Source organism: Trichomycterus rosablanca, chromosome 25, assembly GCF_030014385.1.
Source record: "Trichomycterus rosablanca isolate fTriRos1 chromosome 25, fTriRos1.hap1, whole genome shotgun sequence".
NCBI classification, from domain to species: domain Eukaryota; kingdom Metazoa; phylum Chordata; class Actinopteri; order Siluriformes; family Trichomycteridae; genus Trichomycterus; species Trichomycterus rosablanca.
Genome location: NC_086012.1, coordinates 7325044 through 7348775, shown reverse-complemented (window position 1 = coordinate 7348775; position 23732 = coordinate 7325044). Strand labels below are relative to the sequence as shown.

Here is a 23732-nt window from a genome sequence, read left to right as displayed (position 1 = left end):
AGAAATGCAGACTCTGTAGAGATGTACATTAACGTCTTTGCATGCATCTTGTAAATTAGCCTAGAAAAGTTGTGCTATAGTGCAGTTATACATTAAACAATGCATTTGTTTGCTGTACGTATCAGTATACGGTTTGCGCATGCGTGCAAGTGGAGGCAACAGGGTGCAAAACAATTGTCCGCTAGATATAAAACTACTGTCCCTAAAAACTTCACTGACTACAACAGTCTGCACCAGATCTACAAACCTGAAGTTCCTGTACATTTCAACTTTGCCAAACATGTCCTTGAAGTTTGGGAAACGAAGGAAAAGGTAGAGTAGCAACACACACCCTTTTAAAACATCATTACAGAATTAAAATTTGGAGTTAAAGCACTTACCTTTGGGATGAATTAAAATGCTGACTGCGAGTCTGGGCATATCCCCCAACATAGTGATTGGTGTCACAAATGCTTTTTGACTGCATGGGCACAAATTTTCTAGGAAAGCCTTTTTAGAAGAGTGGAGGCTGTTGTAACTCGTGGTTTTGAATGGGATGCCCAACAAACTCATGGTCAGGTGTCCACATAATTTTGGCCATACACCGATCAACCACCTCCTTGTTTCTACACACACTGTCCATTTTATCAGCTCCACTTACCACTTTGTTAGCTCCTTTCATGCTGTTCTTCAATGTTTAGGACCACCACAGAGTAGGTATTATTTGGGTGGTGGGTGATTCTCAGCACTGCAGTGACAATGACATGGTGGTGGTGTGTTAGTGTGTGTTGTGCTGGTATGAGTGGATCAGACACAGCAGCGCTGCTGGAGTTTTTAAACAGCTCACTGTCGCTGCTGGACTGAGAATAGTCCACCTACCAAAAATATCCAGCCAACAGCGCCCCATGGGCAGCGTCTTGTGACCACTGATGAAGGTCTACAAGATACATACAAGGTGGACCAACTAGGTAGGAGTGTTTAATAGAGTGGACAGTAAGTGGACACAGTATTTAAAAACTCCAGCAGCACTGCTGTGTCTGATCCACCCATACCAGCACAACACACACTAACACACCACCACCATGTCAGTGTCACTTCAGTGCTGAGAATGATCCACCACCCAAATAATACCTGCTCTGTGGTGGTCCTGGGAGAGTCCTGACCATAGAAGAACAGGATGAAAGGGGGCTAACAAAGCATGCAGAGAAACAGATGGATTACAGTCAGTAATTGTAGCACTACGAAGTGCTTCTATATGGTAAGTGGAGCTGATAAAATGGACAGTGAGTGTAAAAACAATGAAGTGGTTTTAATGTCATGGCTGATCAGTGTACGTATATCCTAGGCAGGTGAAAAATCATCTTGGCCCGCTTTGTGGTGGGTAAACGATGAGAACAAGGAGATCAGATGGGGTTTTGAAGAGCTGGGCTTCCACTCTAGGAGACTTGCTAATGCCCTGATTGAAGAATGCCAGTTGGTTAGAGGAGACCGAGTTCTCCTTATCCTGCCCCGAGTTCCCGAGTGGTGGCTGGTCAACATTGCCTGCATTAGAACAGGTAAATACAGGTAAATCTGCTCACATACAAACAGTCATGGACAAAATAACAGAAACACCACATAAAATAGATGTTAACTAGATAAACACCTGTACAAAGTCACATGACTTTCTTTAAATAGGCATGTATGAAGGTTGTATTTGATTAGATTTGTATTTGTTTAACCCTGTGAAGCCTAAACCACTGTTGCCTCACAGCATGAAGGTCCTGGGTTCGATCCCCAGGCGAGGTGGTCCGGTTCCTTTCTGTGCGGAGTTTGCATGTTCTCCCCGTGTCTGTGTGGGTTTCCTCCCACTGTCTAAAAACATGCAGGTTAATTGGAGACACTAAATTGCCCTATAGGTGAATGGGTGTGTGTATGCGTGTGTGTGTCTGCCCTGCGATGGACTGGCGCCCCATCCAGGGTGTTACTGTTTCCCTTGAGCATATTGAAAAGCTGGGATAGGCTCCAATAGTTACACCTTATTGTCTGCACAAAACATATAATAACATTTTACTTATAGAGCACCTTTTTTAAACACACAGTCTACACAGAAAAAAAATAGCCTGTTTCCTTCTTTTACAGGTACAGTTCTGATCCCTGGAACTTCTCAACTCACGGCCAGAGATGTCCTGCACCGTCTGCAGGTCTCCCAGGCAAAATGTGTGATTACGGATGAGCAGACGGCTCCACTGCTGGATGCTGTGACTTCACAGTGTCCAATGCTGACCTCCAAAATTCTGCTGTCCGACAAGGATCGTCCAGGATGGGGCAACTTATCAACTCTGATAGGGTATGAGCATAGATTAAAGTACTTTGCTTTAACCATACATACATTTGTCATATAACTTCAAGTGTATATAATTGTTTTATACACCTGTTAGCTATAGGTGTGACTGAAACACCTGAACTTAACAAATTACTTCCACTTAGTTTTAATCATACTCCATAGCAGGTTGAAATATCTAAATAGTTTTTTCCCTTTTTATTTTAATTACTGTTACAGGTAGTATTTGTATTTTCTATTTTATTTAAATGTATATTTTGTGGTGGGACCATGTATGCAGATCACTACAAGTGTGTATAGCTAAAAGTTGTTCATGTTTTTTATTTGCAGGAGAGCCTCTGCTGACCATGTGTGTGTGGACACCAGAAGTGACGAGCCCATGACCATTTTCTTTACCAGTGGAACCACGGGGTCTCCCAAAATGACCCTTCACAGTCACTGTAGTTTTGGCCTGGGTCTCACAGTCAATGGCAGGTGTGTGATGGAATGTACAAAGTTACCGAAATCATCTGTTTAATTATTTAATTAATAATTATCTCATTTGAACTAAGGTAGGTAGTAACGTAGTACGTTGAATGTAATGAGCTGACACTGTTAAAGAAGGGACATATTCTGTCATTCAACTTATGATTTTAGTGTAATGACTGCTGTGAAATGTGGCATTTTACTGCAAAAATGTGTGAAATCTGATTCTTCTTCCTGTGAATTTAGTAGGGCCCTACAAAACCAGATGGATCCCCCCCCTAACCCTAACCCCCCCCCCCCCCCCCCCCCTCCCCCATTAACTCTTTACTTACAGCTTTCCAAAGTTTATTTACAGCTTTCCAAAGTCTCTGGAAGATTTTTTGCCAGCTGGATCAAATGACTATTTGTAAGGTCAGGGACTGATGGTTAGGAGTTAATTTGGATGCACTCGTGTGGTTCAGTCTTTTACACAAGCTATCAGCCGGCTGGGAGTCAGCACAGTCACGATTGTTGAGTTTTGGTTTTCTTTGTACACACTGTTTATGTGCGGTTCATAGGTTTGTGTTGTCGTAGGTATTGGTTGGATCTTACAGACGAAGACATCTTTTGGAATACGTCAGACACAGGCTGGGCCAAGTCAGCATGGAGCAGTGTGTTTGCTCCCTGGATACAGGGAGCCTGTATGTTCACTCATCACATGCCACGCTTTAACACCAATACTGTTTTTAAGGTACGTTCAATAAATCAGAATTTTGTTATAGGCAAGAAATCAGTATTAAAGATGAAATATTTCAGTATGAGAAAACTTACTCACTTTCTCAGTGGGCGCAAGGCACACAGAAACAGCACACAGAAATAGCCTGGGCAGGGCGCCAGTTTATCACAGGGTGGACACCCACACACATCTAAGGGCAATTTGTAGCATCTCCTTTTTACCTGGTTGTATGTCTTTTGACTGTGGGAGGAAACCAGAACTCTCGGAGGAAACCCACACAGACATGGGGAGAACATGCAAACTGCACACACAAAGGACCAAGACTGCTTCACCTAGGATTCAAACCCAGGACCTTCTTGGTGTGAGGCAACAGTGCTACCCACCGAGCCACCATGCCACCCAGTATAAGAAAACATTACTTGTATTATTGTTAGTATTAAACCCATATTTTATGTATCGCATTCTTTTAAAGTAATCAAAAACATACTTTGTAAAAAGCATTCAGTTAGAATTCTAACCAAAACTGTCTAAATTCTTTGTAATCACCTGGATTTATGTAATAATTATATATGCAGTATAATCTGAACTTAAAAATCATAAATGACAAACACCCCCACACGCTAACACCAAAATTAAATTAAAGTTGCTCTTTATTTGACAGAAATGCAAACACGACACTTAAACCTTATAAAAGCTGTGAAGCAATGTGAAGGGAGCATCATGGTTTGGGGCTTCATTACTTAACTGTGGTCTGAATACCTAGCAGTCATTAAAGAAACATTGAAATCCCATTTATAATAGGAAGTTTTATGGGAAGATGTTTGGGAGGTGTCTAAATTTGTTTAATTGGTGATGCATCAAGACAGTGACCTAAAGCACGAGTATATTCATAACAGAAGTGTTTAAAATGAAGAAAACTAGTGTTTCGGAAAAGAAAACTTCTGATGGAGTTCTCCCAGTGTCGTTGTGGCTTTCCTCAACTCCAAGGACCATGTAAGTGAGGTGAATTGGAGATACAAAATGCCTGTTTGGCATGTGTAACCAGTAACTATCTGTCCTGTCATAAATGTAACCAAAGTGTAAAACATGACGTTAAAATCCTAATAAGTAAACAAATGTCTCTGTGATGGCACCATTGATCAGCCAGCTGAGGTCGTGATTGCATCAGTAATGAGGAATTCCCGTCCGGCAACCAGCCTACAAGCCAATCATTGTTCAGATAGGTGCCCAACCTTATCAGTGGGATACCATAGCTGGCCAAAAACAGGACTTGACAAAGGTTCCTAGCTCTGTTATTTGGGTTGGGAGGAGGGTAAATGGCAATAGCATTTATCATTTCTTAAATGTATTTTTACATGAAAGGTCATTAGCACCCCCCAATAGCATGTTCAGCTGCTGTATGTCCCACAGGTGTAAACATGTTTGGTTACAGAATAGCTGAAACACACATTTCTTTGTCCATAGACACTTATGAAACTCAGTGGTGCTATCGGCCAGCTGTACATGATTGACTATGTCTGTCATTGCATTTATTTTATAAAAATAAATGAAAATAAATGCAATGGATTAAACCTGGATTATGTATTTTCAGAGCATGTAAGCACTATCGGTTATAAACATACAGACAGCATATATAACAAAAACCTTTAATCTTTTGTTTGCCCTTGGTAGCAATTATCAAGCTTCTAGCACAACTCTTGTTGAATTTTTACTGTACTGTCAAATATTAAGAGTTTAACCAACTTTGTGCGTTGTTGACTATTAATATTATTATACAGTCCATCTGTTAAACACGCTAGCCCACCAGAGCTGACATCTCAAACTTGTGAGGTTGAATCCCAGCTGGTGCCTATATGGACAACAGGGATTCCTTATAACTGCTGAAGTTACGACGGGGGATAATGGAGATTGCTGCGTGACTCTCTGTGCGCTATACTGATCCCCATATAAACCTGCCTCACAGGGGAATAGAAGGGCGGCTACTGCCACATGTCGGAGGGGGTTAGTCACAGCTCTCCTCTGCTTAGCAGTGGAGGTCTGCGGCTACAGAGATGAAGCAAAATGCAATTGGGTGATATGACTAGATTGGTAGGAAAATTGGAAAATAACACAGTCCATATAATACATTGGTAGTCTAGTGAGTAGAGCTTTAGGCTGTCAATCAAAAGGTTGAGAGTTTGAATCCCAGCTCTGCCACGAGGCCACTGGTGAGCCCTTGAGCATGGCCTCTAACCCTCTCTGCTCCAGGGCCGTCACACAATGGCTGACCCTGCATTCTGAAATAAAATTACGTTAAATTAAAACCACATCTTTCATCTTGTACTTTCAGACTCTCTCCAGATATCCCATCAGCACTTTCTGCACTGCTCCAACAGCTTATCGGATGTTGATACAAGATGATCCGTCCAGGTGATCCATCAACAGTGTCAGTTCATTGACTTCAGGTCACATATACACTGATCAGCCATAACATTAAAACCACCTCCTTGTTTCTACACTCACTGTCCATTTTATCAGCTCCACTTACCATACAGAAGCACTTTGTAGTTCTACAATTACTGACTGTAGTCCAGCTCTGCGGGCTTTGTTAGCCCCCTTTCATGCTGTTCTTCAATGGCCAGGACTCTCCCAGGACAACTACAGAGTAGGTATTATTTGGGTGGTGGGTCATTCTCAGCACTGCACTGTCACTGCTGGACTGAGAATAGTCCACCAATTAAAAATATATCCAGCCAACAGCACCCCGTAGGCAGCGTCCTGTGACCACTGATGACCACTGTCTTTTGAGGTTCCCATACTCACAGTTAGCCAGATGTTTTGAGTCTGTTGGGGTTCCCATACTGACAGTTAGCCAGATGTTTAGAGTCTGTTGAGGCTCCTATACTTACAGTTAGCTACATGTTTTCAGTCTGTTGGTGTCCCCACACTCACAGTTAGCCAGATGTTTTGTATGTTAGGGCATCCATACCCACAGTTAGCCAGATGTTTTGAGTCTGCTGGGGTTCCTATACTCACAGTCAGTCAGATGGTTTGAGTCTGTTGGGGTTCCCATACTCACAGTTAGCCAGATGTTTTGAGTCTGTTGGGGTTCTCATACTCCAAATTAGCCAGATGTTTTAAGTCTGTTGGGGTTCTCATACTCACATTTAGCCAGATGTTTTGAGTCTGTTGGGGTTCCCACAAAGTTAGCTAGTAAGTCTATTGGGGTTCCTATAGTTACAGTTAGCCAGATGCTTTTAGTCTGTTGGGGTTCCATACTCACAGGTAGCCAGATGCTTTCAGTCTGTTGGGGTTCCATACTCACAGTTAGCCAGATGTTTTCAGTCTGTTGGGGGTTCCATACTCACAGTTAGCCAGATGTTTTCAATCTGTTGCTGTTCCCACACTCACAGTTAGCCAGATGTTTTCAGTCTGTCTGTTGGGGTTTTACCATACTCACAGTTAGCCAGATGTTTTAAGTCTGTTGGGGTTCCATACTTACAGTTAGCCAGATGTTTTAAGTCTGTTGGGGTTCCATACTCACAGTTAGCCAGATGTTTTAAGTCTGTTGGGGTTCTAATACTGACAGTTAGCCAGATGTTTTGAGTCTGTTGGGGTTTCTATACTCACAGTTATCCAGATGTTTTCAGTCTGTTGCTGTTCCCACACTCACAGTTAGCCAGCTGTTTTAAGCCTGTTGGGGTTTTACCATACTCACATTTAGCCAGATGGATGTTTTCAGTTTGTTGGGGTTCCTATACTCACAGTTAGCCACATGTTTTCAGTCTGTTGGTGTTTCCACATTCATGGTTAGTCAGATGTTTTGAGTCTTTTGTGGTTTTCGCATACTCAAGCATTTTTATTTGATTATTTTATTTCTTTCTTTATATTATTTCTCTCGGCTGCTCCTGTATTAAGGTCACCAAAGCAAATCAGTTTTTAATGTGTGCTAGATAGTCTTGAAACGGAATGAAAATATCAGACTTTTATGACAGGTTTCAGTTCCAGGCTCTGCAGCACTGCCTGTCTGCAGGAGAACCCATTAACCCTGAGGTGATGAATAAATGGCGAGAGCTCACAGGCCTGGATATCTATGAGGGATATGGCCAGACTGAGACGGTGGGTAAAGTGTAAAAAGTCTCTTTTTTCTGCGTTAATCTGCAACGGAAATGTAATAAATATATAAAGTAAATAAAAACATATTATTAAATAATCATTTCATTTATTGGGAGGAGAAATGTCATTTAAAACAAAATAAATATTTCTGTTACTGACAAAACTATACATTTGCTCTCTAGCAGAAAATCCTGGTCAACATCAGTTATATAACACTGAAGTGTTATAGAGTTAAGCAACAAGATGAAGATCTGAAACAAACAAGCAAGTTTACCTTAAAAATAAAAACGAAATTAAATTAAATTATTCCTGAGCAGAACCTGAAAACTAAACACTGTAATTTATCTGAGGTGTCTGATTGCAGCTGTTGCTTCTAAGCGACAACTGAGCGGTGCTGTCAGCCGGCTGGGTATCTACCAGAGATGTTCACAAGTCACAAAATACAAGTCTTTAAGATAGAGTCCGAGTCAAGTCACAAGTCTTTAGGCTAGAGTCCGAGTCAAGTCACAAGTCTTTAGACTAGAGTCTGAGTCAAGTCACGAGTCAATATAATATACACAATACATACGTATATTGGAAATGTAGCGTAGAAATAAACTATCATATCAGATAAAAAACAACAGATTAGCAACTGTATTTTGCCGTTTTACTTAGTGCCTTTACTTTTCTAGTCATTGTGCAAATGAATGTAATTTCCGTTTACGTTTTGTTTTCATTGCAAAACAAAAGCACACCATAAATCATGGCACAGCGACCAAAATCCAAAACACAGCAAAAAAAAATCATAACCACTGCTTACCTTAGCTTATGTTCTTCCAGATGCTATTAAATTTATAACCGTGTGTTGTCCCATTAGGAATATAATCCTATAATATCCTATTATTTTGTAAATGTGCTAATAATTATAAACCTCCAAACTTTTCCCGGTTGTGAAGTAAAACACTAACTTGTTAGAAAGCCAATCAAGCGTTTCACTGACACATCATCTGTGTGACGCAAACTGAATAAATGCAAATAACAGCATTTCTTACTAAAAATTAAAATCGGAAGGTCTGCCGCTCAGGTGGCGCAGCGGTAAAAGACACGCGCTGCAACCAGAGCTGGATTTCGAGGGTGCGTCGTTTCGAATCCAGCTCTGCCTTCTCTGGTCAAGGCTGGGCAGCTACATGAACAACGATTGGCATGTTGTTCAGGTGGGGGGGCGGGATTCGAGACCAGACAGGATACTCTCTCAGGACTGGGGCGGTTGCGCCCTCTGCTGGCTGGTCGGTGGCGCCTGCATGGAGACGGGAGGGGGTGCAGTGGAGTGTGTGATCCTCCGTGCACGGTGCTCTGCCGAGCTGCACTCGTCAAGTGTGGGTGATAAGACGGTCAATTGGCTGTGCGTGTGTCGGAGGAGACGTGGAACGGCCTCGTCAGCCCTGACCAGGAGCAGGGACTGGCATTAGTGAGAGGATGATTGATGGGATGAAATTGGACGCGCTAAATTATTAAAAAAAAAAAAAAAATCGGAAGGTCTGATTGGTTAAGAAAGCGGTCTTTCAACCATTAACGCCAATTCTGTAGGAACGTTCCATTCACCCTAGTTGTTCCTGTGAAGTGCACTACGTGTATAATTGTCACATGTAACTAATGTTAACATATGCTGGCGCTAGGGACTCTTCATCTTTGGTATCTACACAGGCATGATTGGCTGTGTCTAAGGAGGGGATGGTGAAGCCATGCAATAGATTTAGCACCCTGACAAGGGTGTTTCTGCCTTGCACCAACTGTTTCCTGGTTAAACTGGGGATTAGCACACATTCTCTTCATCACATAAAGCCACCTGGCTCCTCTTTTTACCAGTGAGTGGCAGATGTGGACATATACCCCAGCACTGTATAGTACAATACAATGTACAATAATGAAGAATTTCTACATTATTGATGGACACCAGAGCAAAGGTTGAAGTTTTTAAAACACTATATGGCTAAATGTATGTGGACATCTGACCATGTCTTGTTGAGGGTCTAAAACAATGAGCATCAATATGAAGTTGGTTCTCCTGTGTTAATCAGTTATGTGAGCATTTCTTCGGTTCTTTACCAGGTTTTAATTGCTGGCACTTTTAAAGGCATGGATATTAGACCCGGGTCTATTGGAAAAGCATCACCAGCTTATGACGTGCAAGTAAGTAAAACCATGTCATTTATGTATGTTTATTTTTTTTATCATACTGGATCTCAAAATTAACAGAGCTGTATGTACAGATCCATGTTGTATTCGATTTGTACTATTTTTTCTTGTTGATGCAGGTGGTAGATGAAGAAGGAAACGTTGTAGCTCGTGGAACCGAAGGAAATCTGGCTATCAGAGTGAAACCACAAAGACCTTTCTCACTCTTCACTGAGTACTTGGTATCTACTTTGAATCATCACACCATTTGTTAAAAACCTGGTATACGTAACTCCTATAGTTAAAAAAACAGTACGGTTTCAAAATTCTCCACAAATTCTCTATTAGGGACAGGTCAGGACTGCAGACAGACCAGTCCAGTACCCGTACCCTCTTCTGCCGTCTGAGGAATCGAAGATCACAGGCGTTTAGCTTAAGCCTCCGCCCTTGGCCTTTACGCACTGAAATTCCTCCCGATTCCTTGAATCGTTTAATGATATTATGCACTGTAGAGGGAGAAAAATGCAAATCCCTTTCAGTCTTTTTTGAGGTACATTGTTTTTAAACATTTCAATAATTTTCTCTTGCATTTGACAAAACTGGAGATCCTCTGATCATCTTTGCTCTACAAAGACCATGATTACAATCACCTGTTGACATCACCTGTTCGGAATCACATCATTATTTAGTTTTTTTACCTCATTACTAGCCCTAAATTGCCCCCGTCCCAACTTTTTTTGGAATGTGTTGCAGGCCTGAAATGCAGTAATGGAGGTATGTTAACAAATTAAATGAAGGTGAGCAGACAAAACATAAAATATCTTGGGTTCAAACTGTCTGCAATCAAATAAAAGTCAAAGTAATTGTAAGGAACACTGCATTTTTATTTTATTTGCATTTTCCATACTGTCCCAACTTTTTCTGATTTGGGGTTGTAATATGCCCATTGATGCTGGTTCTAATCCGGTATTTCTTGCAGGGAGAGCCAGAAAAAACTGCAGAATGTTTTCGCGGTGATTTCTACCTCACAGGTGATAGAGGTATGATGGACCAGGATGGATACTTTTGGTTTGTCGGCAGAGCTGATGATGTCATACTCTCCGCAGGGTAGGTCAAGGAATGGCGACTAGACGAAGAATTTTTATTTTTTGTATAATAGCCATAAAAATTAACATTGTTCATTCTTAATATAAAACTACATTTTAAGCCGTTGTATATTAATAGAAGTAGTGTCAAAATCAGTGGCGGCTGCTGGTTTTTCAAAGAGGGGAAGCTTATTGTCGGCTTGCATCATAAAATTTGTCAATTTATTTATACATAAATTCCGTTCCTTTTCAAGAAAATGGCCTGAAATGAGTTGCAGTTTGTCTTTCAACTTTGCTCGCAAAATCCGCGATGGGACTGAAGCCCCCAGTGATTAAGTGAAGGTGTAGATCTCAAAATAGCTGTCAATCAAAATGGGATTCAGCCTTTCTACTGATCCTCCAATCATCTTGCAGAAGCTCAGCGTCCAGACCCGCCCACAGCTCCATTCACCCCAGAGATGCTCAGCGTCCGGGGGCGGGACAAAATCGTGGCATTTATCCAATGACTGGCGAATTTCGAAGCAATGAAAAAAACCCTTCCATGCAGTCCCATTGAAGTGAATAGACGCTCAGCTTCTGTGGGCAAATGCATTGACGCTACGGGAATGTATGAGAAGTTCAAGTCAGTCGATTTGTGATAAGTAGCTGATTCTGAACGAACTCGTCTTCGAGATGAACGTGTTCTAACGCATTTGTAGTCAATGAAATGTTAACACAACTGTACATATTTGACCATTTAATTTTTGACATTTTTGAGGAAGCTGAGCTTCCCTTGCAGTCTTAAGAGAAATCGCCACTGATCAAAATATACACTGTATGGGCAAAAGTACTTGGACACCGGACCATGAGCTTGTTAGACATCTCATCTCAAAAACAAATGGTATTAAAGTAGAGTGACCTCTATGTAATGTCTTTAGATTTAAGAACAGTCACTTTTCTAAGAAGGTTTCTTACAAGACTGTGAAGTACTGTATGTCTGTGGAAATCTGTGCCCATTTAATCAAAAGAGCCATTGTATGGTTGGGCACTGATGTTGGTCATTAAAGCCATAGTGGGGATGAGCTCTGGGCTATGTGCTATGTCCACTGAGTTTCTGTAAATTCAAGGGCAGAGTCATACTGGAACAGGATAGAGCCTTCCCTCAGCTGTTGCTGCAAAATTGGGAGCTTGTAGTTTTCTTTATATAATTGACTTATTACATGTAGGCAATTGTTGTGGCTGAAACACATGAATTAAAAAAAATGTCTCAATACTTTTGTTCATATAGTGTACACTGTAACTTAACACACAACTAATCTTTGATCTTGCATTGCTTTTAATTGACTTTAATTGCTATTAACATCGTTTTTGATGGACTTTTCTAGGTATCGAATCGGCCCCTTTGAGGTAGAAAATGCTTTGATAGAGCATGAAGCTGTGGCCGAGTCAGCTGTGGTTAGCAGTCCTGATCCAATCAGAGGAGAGGTAATGTACTCCTTTTTACTGTCGCTACCTTCTTCTGGTTGTAATAGTCCACTTAGTTGTTTTTTTTGGAGATTTACCACATCACACACACCCTGAATTATTAAAAACATGCTTGCTTGATTAAATCCACAACAAGTCCTTATTTGAAATCCCTTAAATGTCTTTGGTGAGGCTAATTAATTGCAAGCAACAATTATTTCTTTTTTAAAAGATCCCTGTTGACACTATTTTACCATCACAGTAGGGGGTGGCATGGTGGCTCAGTGGGTAGCACTGTTGCCTCACAGGAAGAAGGTCCTGGGTTCCTCCGGGAGCTCCGGTTTCCTTCCACAGTCCAAAAACATGCAAGTGAGGTGAATTGGAAATACAAAAATTAGCCCAAGGGCCTCGTTCAGTGGCCCAACAGTGGCTGCATGGCAGAGCCAGGATTCAGGGTTTGATAGCTCAAAGCTCTACCCACTAGCCTACCACTGTTCCAAACAACACAATATAGTCAAATTTGCCTCTAATGCCGTAATACTGAGCATAGAATTGTTCTTTATACCATCTGTACCTGTTTCTGGAGACTGGCTGGTTGAATAAGAGCTTTAGAATTGAGGCGGCTCGGAAGCATGACTTTTGGAACCAAAGCTGACAAAATCAGTTAGTAAAGGTGTGTGAATGGGTGTGGGTGTACATTCATGGAGAAGCATTCAATCATTCATTGTATGTCTGACCACCGCTTCATCCAAAGGTAGGAAACAGCCCGGTCAGGTCACCAGTCCATCGCAGGGCACACACGCACACATTCACACCTAGGGCAATAAATTAGCTCAGATTAACCTGACTGCATGTCCTTGGACTAAGGGAGGAAACCGGAGCTCCCGGAGGAAACCCACACAGACACGAGGAGAACATGCAAATTCCACACAGAAAAGACCCGGACCACTCCACTTGGGAATCGAACCCAGTGCTATCCACTATGCTGCTCCCATGCTGAAGCAGATTAAGTCTAACACACTGCATACAACCACAAATCAGAAAATGTATGAAAGTATGAAAAATTTATTTTATTTTATTGCAGATAGTATGATTTTCCCAGGATATTTCATGTTTTGTGTGGTCAGCTTCATTTCATTTGTTAATATACATCTATTACTGCATTTCAAAACTTGGGATGGGGGCAATTTAGGGCTAGTAACGAGGTGATTGTGTTCATGATTTAGAACAAAAAGCAGTGTCCATAAAAGTAAAAGGCTGAGTCTTTGAGAATGTCTAATTTGTCAACAAATGCTTGAGAAAATTATTGAAATGTTAAAAAACTATGTTCTTTGCATTTGCATATTTCTCCCTCTGCAGTGCATAATATTAATAAACAATTCAAGGGCAAGAGTGAAAAGCCTAAGGATTTTAAGTGTTGTTCGATGCAGTGGCAACATTACAAAGTGGTAAATGCTTTACCGTCCAAACTTTTTTTAAAAATGTGTTGCAGATGTGAAAATGCAGAAATGGATGTAAATTAACAAATGAAATGAGGTTGACCAGACAAAACATAAAATATCTTGTCCACAAAGTTGAATCAGTTCATCTGGACCCAAAATTTGGTATGGAGATACGTTTCGTCACTCATCCAAGTGACTTCTTCAGTCTGAGCTGGTGCTGAATACCATGACCTTATATGCAGGCGATTTGCTGAATGACCAAAGGTCCATATGCAAATTACAATGACCATTAATTGCAATAACCATCGTACGTGCCGTTTGCTCGTACTCCCGTATGAGTTTGAGGCAATCCTTGCCAAAGTTAAGAGATCTTGGTCATTATGCAGATCACCAGCATATAAGGTTGGGGTATTCACCACCGGCTCAGACTGAAGAAGTCACTTGGATGAGTGATGAAACGTATCACCATACCAAACTTTGGGTCCAGATGAACTGATTCAACTTTGTGGATTTGTGTACCTCGATTATTGAGCATGCATCAAGAGATAAAATGTATTGGATTCATCCTGTCTGCAGTAAAATAAAAGTTAAAGTAAATGTATGAAACAATGTATTTTCTTTATTTGCATTTTTCATACATTCAGCCACTCTTTCTTCTGTGCTTAAATAGTTTGAGTGTCTAAATGTATTGTATGGTTATAACTCTATTTTTCTTGTTCAGGTTGTAAAGGCGTTTGTCGTACTCACTCCAGAATTTAAACACATGGACCAGAACGAACTGATCAAACAACTGCAGACTCATGTGAAGAAAGTCACAGCTCCATATAAATATCCTCGCAAGGTGAATTTGATTAGAAAATATTTACATTTACATTTTCAGCATTTAGCAGACACTTTTATCCAAAGCGACTTACGCTTGTGATTGTATACAGTCTAAGCAATTGAGGGTTAAGGGCCTTGCTCAAGGGCCCAACAGTAGCAACCTGGCAGTGGCAGGGCTTGAACCAACAACCTTTTGATTACTATTTCAGTACCTTAACCACTAGACTACAACTGAACTATAATTTATTACCTGCATGAGCTATCCCTACAAAGTGCTCCATACATTATAAATACTCTTCCCAGGTACCTTACTTTTATATAGTGTTGCAAGGGTCATTCTGTAAATCAGAGGTCCCCAACCACCGGGTCATTTATTACCGGGCCACACAGAAAGTATAAATAATTAGAAATCGCTACAAGAGCAATTACATTTCCAATACTCTTGGGGAGCAGCGTCTCGTTGCAGCGAAACGAGTCCGTCAAATTATATTTTATGTGAAATCGGTCTGTGGTGCAAAAAAAGGTTGGGGACCACTGCTATAAATCACACTATGTCTGTTACATTTCTCATGAGTATCATAAGTATAACCTGAATTTTTAGTACTATGGTTAATTACAGTGGACAACGAATAAAAGATAAATTGTAATTTTTTAAAAAAATACCGAATTAGCTATACAATTTCTTTTATTTAAAATTTTTTAATTTTTACACATTTTTTTACACAAAGAGTGCGGGTCAGGGTGTGTCTCTCCGTACACAAGGTTGATTTGCATATATGCACTCGCCTAGTGTGGGTGACAAAATGTGGGTTAGCTTCTTTCTCCTCAAATCAGCGCGGGGGTCGGCATAAGTGGCGAGAAAGCATGACGCAATCGGGCAGAAAAAAAGAAAAACGTGGAGAAAATGCATAAACAAAAATATATAAAAAAAAAAAAACAAGACTGAATTAGCTATACTAAAAAGATTTTTTGCATTTTTTCCCAATTTTCCTTACAATGTAGTCGTGTCCAATTAACCGACTGCATTTCGCTTCCTCTCTACTTCTGCTGACCTTTACTTCTGACTAAGGAGAGCTGTGACTAACGCACGCGTGCAGCAGTCGACTGCTTCTTTTCACCTGCACTAGACTAACTCATACAGGGATCAGTCTTGCTGAGATTCACGCACTGATCCCCATTATCCATTGTCTCTGTGCAGGCGCCATCAATCAGCCAGCAGAGGTTGTAACTGCATCAGTTATGAGGAATCCCAATGGACGAGTCATTGTGCATATGGGCGCCCAGTCTGCTGGTAGCAGAGCTTAGATTCAAACTCACGAGTTCAGGATGTCAGCTTTGTTGTGCTAGCGTGTTCCGGTGTTTTTAAAACAAGATCCATTTAGAAATGTTTGTGGTCATATCAAAATCATTAAAAAATTGCATCTTATAACCTCAGAAGCAGGTTCAGTTTTGTGCAATTACTTAACACTAGTGCAAAAATAATTTTGATCACAGAAACGGTTAAATTAGTGTTTAGACTAATTGTTTAGAAAATATTAGAAATTATGTATTTAAGTAGTTATACAAATGAATGATAAAAATGTAATTAAATATATTTCTTTTTTTTTATAGATTGAGTTTGTGGACCAGCTGCCCAAGACAGTGAGTGGTAAAATCCGGAGAGTTGAACTGAGAAAGAAGGAATGGGGGCAGCAATAACCACTCCAGAAACAACTATTAGACTTTCTAAAGACCATATCTTGTGGATGATCTGAACATTAGCTGTTTTTAACATTTTACCAGCAATTTTACCTTTTTAAGCATTCAGTTCTGTGAGATCTTCTGTATGATTTAATTAACCACATACTTAATCTTAGACTAAATTACCTGGACTGCTAGTAACACAGAGTTACCAACCCCAAAAAGTTGGAACATGAAATGAAATGCAATAAAGAAGAAGAGAATTTGTGATATGGTCATTCTCTTGAACATTTATTTAACTGACAGGGGTTATAATAAGTATTTTAAATATAAATACGTTTTTAAATATAAATACATTTTAAATTTGATGCTGTCAACACACTTAAACGTTGGAACTTTTTGAGACTGGCCTGCCTGCAGTGTTGACCTGTCCCCAATAAAGAATGTGTGGAGAATTTTGAAACAAAAAATGCGACAATGACAACCCCGTACTGTTACACATCTTAAGACGTGTTTACAGGAAGAATGGGCTAAATCACTTGGTCTCCTCGGTGCCAAAACATCTTTTAAGTGTGATGAAAAGAAATGGCAACATTCCAAAAAAAAGTTGGGACAGTAGAGCATTTACCACTTTGTAATGTGTTGCAGGCCTGAAATGCAGGAATGGATGTTTATTAATAAATGAAATGAAGTTGACCAGACAAAACATAAAATATCTCAGGTTCATTCTGTCTGCAGTAAAATAAAAGTCAAAGTAAATGTAAAAAACTAAAATGTTTTTTTTATTATTTGCAATGTGTCCCAACTTTTTCTGATTTGGGGTTGTATTACTACCCCTTTAATTACTTTGTACAGTACAAAACATACATCACTTACCAGCACTGATAAAGTCTGAGAAGCAGAAATCAATCTTAAAAGCAACATATGGACGGCCACTGTAACCTTGTGGCCTTTGTGGTAGGTGTAACTAACTGTACAGCATGTTTAGCATAACTTTAACACCTAAACTACTGTTGCCCTGGGTTTTAGATCTAAAAACACTCGCCAGCAGAGGGAGACATTTATTACTCTTCAGCCCTTACATGCCCATGATCTGATTTACTAAGACAGTTATCTGCTGTTCATTCATGTAAAGAATCCTTTGAGGACAGTCAGCTGTACAGCTTTTTAATCTAAATCTGAACATTAGTACACAGAAGTACGTAAACCAACAGGGTATTTTAAGGCACACACATGTTTTGAGTGTACTTTGTGATTTGTGATGTATAGCTTACATAACTCTAGGATTAATTAATCGTAATGAATGTTGTCATAATGAATCATATGACTGCTGCTGCCTATGAAACTTCAGTACCTGGATTTGCTGTGTACTTATTTACAGAGCAGGTGGTTCATTAGGTGGTGGATCATTCTCAGCACTGCAGTGACACTGACATGGTGGTGGTGTGTTAGTGTGTGTTGTCCTGGTATGAGTGGATCAGACACAGCAGCACTGCTGGAGTTTTTAAACACCTCGCTGTCACTGCTGGACTGAGAATAGTCCACCAACCAAAAACATCCAGCCAACAGCACCCCGTGGGCAGCGTCCTGTGACCACTGATGAAGGTCTAGAAGATGACCGACTTAAACAGCAGCAATAGATGAGCGATCATCTCTGACTTTACATCTACAAGGTGGACCAACTAGGTAGGAGTGTCTAATAGAGTGGACAGTGAGTGGACACAGTATTTAAAAACTGCTGTGCACTGCTGTATCTGATCCACTCAGCAAGCAGGCTGGAAGGCTGTCTTAATCTACATTCAATATCCTATACAGTGAGTTTAAAAATCTGTTTTCTCAGTGCCAGAAGAATAGGGAGGGGGTTTAAGCTCTTGTTACATTCTCATCCCAAAATGAAGCAACCACATATGATTAAAATTTCATTTGGGAAACAGTGCTGGGCTGATAGGCTCTGAGCCAAATGTTTTATTGATTTCTTTACTTTGGCTTGGAATATGAGACTGTATAAGGGGTGTATACTCTGAGACTGAGATGATTGTCCATGCTCAGTGAAAAGTGTCTAAGCACTGTGACAGTATGGGAGTGACTGGCTGCATGGGAGAAGTGTAAAAGCTTGGAGTAAGTGTGTGATTGTGAAAGTGAGAGTAGTGTGTGTGGGAAAGGGAATTGGGTAATTGTGCGACTTTAACCCTTCATTGCATGATTTTTTTTGGCTCCGTGGGAAAAATACATGTTGTTTGTTATAGTCACTGAATACACAGAAAAATAGTAAAAAAAAAATATATATATATATATATATATATATATATATATATATATATATATATATATATATATATATATATATATACAGTATATATATTTTCTAATTCAGCTTTTTAAAAAATTAGATTTATCATTTGTAGCATATATGCAACATCATGCATTTGCAAAATAGTCATATTTTGTATGTACATCATGCATTCTGGCATTTTTAAGGAAATAATGTAGAAATTCTGGGCCTGCTGCTGCTTGCTGGGCTGCTGGTGACTGATTTGATGTTGAAGGCCAGGAAAGGTCAATGTCTTGTCTTGAAACTGCTTGAGAGGTGGCAACAGAGTTACTATTGGCATCATTATTACTCTCTGAATCTTTTGAATCACTACTGGTTCCTTCGACAGCCCACAGATCGTCATCATCGTCACCACACAGTTCATCTTTGCTGTTGCCTGGAAGGTCCAAAACAGCAGCTATCGCACCATCTCCCAGGTAATCGGATGAGTTATCCTTTTTCGGCATGAGAAGCCAAACTTACCACACGTTGTTCTGAATGTGCTACAAATACATAACGTAACCGTAAGGACGCAGCCATGGGCGGCTTGTTCCTTAGGGCGATCGGGCGATGCACCACCAAAGGGCAGAAGGGAAGAAATTTTTCTATCACATTCAATCAGTGTTAAACTAGCTGTGACTGTTCTGGACAGTCTGTCTTGCCTCTAAATATCGTAGTCCAATCAGCGTCGATTTGTGTTCCGTACAGTACCGCCCCTTTTGGGCGATTTCAGTCTGATAGAAAATCACCCAGATTGCTCTGATAGACTCTCATATTAATGCACTTTTTTTTTAACTGTAGGCACTGCAATACAATCTGTATGGGTTCCAGAAGGGCTCGCACTTACATGCTTGCGTAACACGTAACCTGGTGTAGCGATAATTGGAGCAGCTAGCGATCTCCTCAACATGACTACCATTACCTCAGGATCTGCTGCACCTAAAATAAAATGCTATCTTATGAAGACTGAATTAAATTGTTAGTGTGAAGGCTTTACTTAATTTTATGATTAATGGTCTCTCTCCATGTTCAAAGTTATTTGTGAGGGCAAACTGACAGATGACTTAAGATGTTAATTATTTAAGCTTTAATTTACTCATTGAATGGGTCACCTTGGCCATCATCGCAACAATTGCCCCCTTGAGAGATTTGTCAGGAGCCGCCACTGGAATTATTGTGTACGGTTATGCGACTGATAAGAACTACACACCTGTAGCTTCGCCTGAGATTTTTTACTCTTTTTCATGGCCTAATTCACTGAACAGCGTGGACGCAGCCATTAGCCAGAATGAAAGATCGAAAGGACATATTCTTGATTCGTACGCCATCTATGGTACAGATACATGAGTGAGACGTAAAGTAGGTCAGCCAGCGCCTCTGCTACACTCACAGCTGGGTTCGATCCCTAGGTGGGGCGGTCCGGATCCTTTCTGTGTGGAGTTTACATGTTCTCTCCGTGTCTGCATGGGTTTCCTCCGGGTGCTGCGGTTTCCTCCCACAGTCCATAGACATGCAAGCGAGGTGAATTGGAGACACTAAATTGTCCAGAACTGTGTTTGATATAACCTTGAGAACTGATGAACCTTTTGTCATGAATGTAACCAAAAGTGTAAAACATGACATTAAAATCCTAATAAACAAACAAACATATACAGTGGATGACCATGTCACACATACATACAAACACACACACACAATCATATTTTTAAATTTTTATTACTACTTAAATTTTATTACTACTTACATTTAGTATATTACTGTCACTAATTCAATTCATTTCAAACATAGCTTTGTTGGCATGTAACATGCCAACAAAGCTATGTTTGAAATGAATTGAATTGTGTGTGAAATGTATGGAGTGTACGTGTATGTATAGGAAGAATGTACAGTATAAGCCTACAGCAAAGACGACTGTGTCTGTGTAAAAGACTTATTTAAACTCAGAGTAAATTTACAGTAGTAGGACTGTGTATCTTAGAGTGTGAATAAGAGGATTATATAAACTAACTTAGTGTAGGTGAGAGGATTGTTTGAGCTTATACAATTCTTTTACTGATGCGCTCACTGAGCCTAGAATAAGTGTATCTGTGAGGAATGTTTCAGCTCAGAGTGAGTGTATGTGTGAGCGGATTGTATTAGCTTAGAGTGAAAGTAAATAAAAGGATTGTATAAGTTAAAAGAGAGTGTGAGGTGAGTGTTTTAGCTCAGAGTGAGTGCATCTGTCAGAAGACTGTACTAGCTTAAAGTAAGTCTTAGAGGATTGTATATGCTTAGAGTAAGTGTATGCTTATTGTGCATAAAAAGCAAGTGGAGTTCGTATGCTTCAGTAGCACACTCATTCTGAGCTAGTACACTCCTCTCACACATGTAGAGTGGGTGAGAGGACTGTGTAATCTCAGTGTGTGAGTAAAAGGATTATACACTGATCAGCCATAACATTTAAACCACCTCATTGTTTCTACACTTACTGTCCATTTTATCAGCTCCACTTGCCACATAGAAGCACTTTGTAGTTCTACAATTACTGACAGTAAGTAGTCCATCTGTTTCTCTGCATGCTTTGTTAGCCCCTTTTCATGCTGTTCTTTAATGGTCAGGACCACTACAGAGTAGGTATTATTTGGGTGGTGGATCATTCTCGGCACTGCAGTGACACTGACATGGTGGTGGTGTGTTAGTGTGTGTTGTGCTGGTATAAGGGGGATCAGACACAGCAGCACTAAACACCTCACTGTCACTGCTGGACTGAGAATAGTCCACCAACCAAAAATATCCAGCCAGCAGCACCCTGTGGGCAGCGTCCTGTGATCACTGATGAAGGTCTAGAAGATGACCAACTCAAACAGCAGCAATAGATGAGCGATCATCTCTGACTTTACATCTACAAGGTGGACCAGCTAGGTAGGAGTGTCTAATAGAGTGGACAGTGAGTGGGCAAGGTATTTAAAAACTCAAGCAGCGCTGCTGTGTCTGATCTGTGGTGGTCCTGTGGTGGTGTGAGTGCATGTATGAGAGGATTGTATTGGGGGGGGGGGGGGGGGGGGGTGATGATTGTATTAGCTTAAAGCGAGTGTGAGAGTATTATACTAGCTCAGAGTGAGTGCATGTGTGAGATGATTGTATTAGCTTAAAGCGAGTGAGAGAATATTATACTAGCTCAGAGTGAGTGCATCTGTGAGAGGATTGTTTTAGCTCACAGTAAGTGCATGTAAAAGGGATTGTATAAGCTCATAGTGAGTGTAAGCTTAGTGTGGATAAAAAGCGAGTGGAGATTGCAAGCTTTGATGGCACGAGAGGTAATACACTCCTCTCACACATGCAGAGTGAGTGACAGGAATGTGTGCAAACTCAAATTAAAAAGTGAAAACCAGATTGTGTATGTAAAAATGTGAAGACTGCATCAGAAAGAGTTTGTGTAGGGGGTAAGAGAGTGAGTGTAGGAGGAGTGTGTGAGCCTGTGAGTGTGCAGAATGTAAGTAGAAGGAATGCGTAAGCTCAAAGTAAGAGAGAGAAGAGTGATCAAGCACAAATTGAGTGAGAGAGTGTGAGTAGGATGAATGTGTGAGCTTAAAATGAGAGTGTGAAAAGTGTCCAATCATGAATTGGGTGAGAGGAGTGTGTGAGCTCATGTGCAGTGTGAGAATGAGTAATGTGTAAGCTCAAAGTGAGAGAGTGAAGTGTCTGAAAGGGAAAGCTCAGACTGAAAGGGAGTGTGTGAGCTCAGGAGTGTAGTGTGATAAGGAGAAATGTGTAAGCTCAAAGTGAGGGTGTGAAGAGTGTATGAGCTCAGTAAGTGTACAAAGTGTGAGTAGGAGGAGTGTGTAGGTGGAAAGTGAGAGTGAGAGTAGTGTGTGAGCATAGAGAGTGTAGTGTGAACAGGAAAAATGTATAAGCTTAAAGTAAGAGTGTGAAGAGTGTATGAGCTTAGTGAGTGGACAAAGTGTGAGTAGGAGAAATGTGTAGGCTGATAGTGAGAGTGTCCAATCACGAATTGAGAGAGAGAGAGTGAAAGTAGGACGAATGTGTATGCTCAAACTAGAAGTGAGAAGAGTGTCTAATTATAAATTGGGTGAGAGGAGTGTGTGAGCTTACTGAATGTGCAGAGTGTGTAGGAGAAATGTGTAAGCTTAAAGTGAGAGTGTAAAGTGTCCAAGTAAAAAGTGAGAGGGTGTGTCTGCTCAAGAATGTACAGGGTGATTAGGAGAAATGTGTAAACTCACAGTGAGATTGTGTGAGCTCAGTAAGTGTACAAAGTGTGAGTAGGAGAAATGTATAAGTTTAAAGTAAGAGTGTGAAGAGTGTGTGAGTTCATTGAGTGAGCAGAGTGTGAGTATTGGGAGAGTGTAAAGAATGTGTAGGCTCACTGAGTGAACTAAGTGTGAGTAGGGGGGGACCGTGTGAGCTAAAAGTGAGAGTGTGAAGAGTGTGTGAGCTCAGTAAGTGTACAAAGTGTGAGTAGGAGGAATGTGCAAGCTGAACATGAGAGTAAGAGGAGTGAGTAAGAGAAGTGTGAGCTCAGAGAGTGTAGTGTGATCAGTGTGAAAAGTGTATGAGCTCAGTAAGGGGAACAACATGTGAGTAAGAGGAATGTGTGGGCCGAAAGTGAGTGTGAAGAGTGTCCAGTCACGAATTGAGAGAGAGTGTGAAAGTAGGACGAATGTGTAAGCTCAAACTAGAAGTGAGAAGAGTGTCTAATTATAAATTGGGTGAGAGGAGTGAGTGTGTGAGCTCACTGAGTGTGCAGAGTGCGAGTAGGAGTGAGAGTGTCCAAACACAGAGAGTGTGTGAGCTCAGTAAGTGTACAAAGTGTGAGTAGGAGGAATGTGCAAGCTGAACATGAGAGTGAGAGGAGTGAGAAGTGTGTGAGCTCATTGTGTGTGCAGCGTGTGAGTATAAGGAATGTGTAAGCTCAAAGTGAGAGTGTAAAGTGTCCAAGAGTCAGTAAGAGGAGTGTGTGAGCTCAGAGAGTGTGATCAGTGTGAAAAGTGTATGAGCTCAGTAAGGGGAACAACATGTGAGTAAGAGAGTAATGTGTGGGCTGAAAGTGAGAGTGTAAGCTCAAACTAAAAGTGAGAAGAGAGTCTAATTATATATTGGGTGAGAGGAGTGTGTGAGCTCACTGAGTGTGCAGAGTGCGAGTAGGAGTGAGAGTGTCCAAACACAGAGAGTGTGTGAGCTTAAGAGTGTACAAAGTGAGAGTGATGTGTGATAGCTAAGA

The 23732-nt window shown here is 40.7% G+C and overlaps 1 protein-coding gene across 1 annotated transcript; it reads left to right on the top strand.

The window, feature by feature from the left end:
- The first annotated feature begins 18 nt into the window (after positions 1-18).
- acsm3 (acyl-CoA synthetase medium chain family member 3) lies at positions 19-16473 on the top strand. Its single transcript, XM_062987481.1, has 13 exons — positions 19-312; positions 1325-1535; positions 2101-2308; positions 2633-2776; positions 3341-3497; positions 5812-5891; positions 7457-7580; positions 9666-9746; positions 9872-9973; positions 10711-10838; positions 12181-12280; positions 14423-14542; positions 16135-16473. The coding sequence occupies exons 1-13, from the start codon at positions 100-102 to the stop codon at positions 16219-16221; spliced, it is 1755 nt and encodes a 584-aa protein (XP_062843551.1). The 5' UTR covers positions 19-99; the 3' UTR covers positions 16222-16473.
- Positions 16474-23732: the final 7259 nt, after the last annotated feature.

Bases quoted from the DNA above. Each gene is read 5' to 3' on its own strand.
- acsm3 (XM_062987481.1), top strand. From the start codon at position 100: ATGCATTTGTTTGCTGTACGTATCAGTATACGGTTTGCGCATGCGTGC. The intron at 12,281-14,422 runs GTAATGTACTCC...TTTCTTGTTCAG, and splicing joins CTGATCCAATCAGAGGAGAG to GTTGTAAAGGCGTTTGTCGT. The intron at 14,543-16,134 runs GTGAATTTGATT...TTTTTTTTATAG, and splicing joins CATATAAATATCCTCGCAAG to ATTGAGTTTGTGGACCAGCT.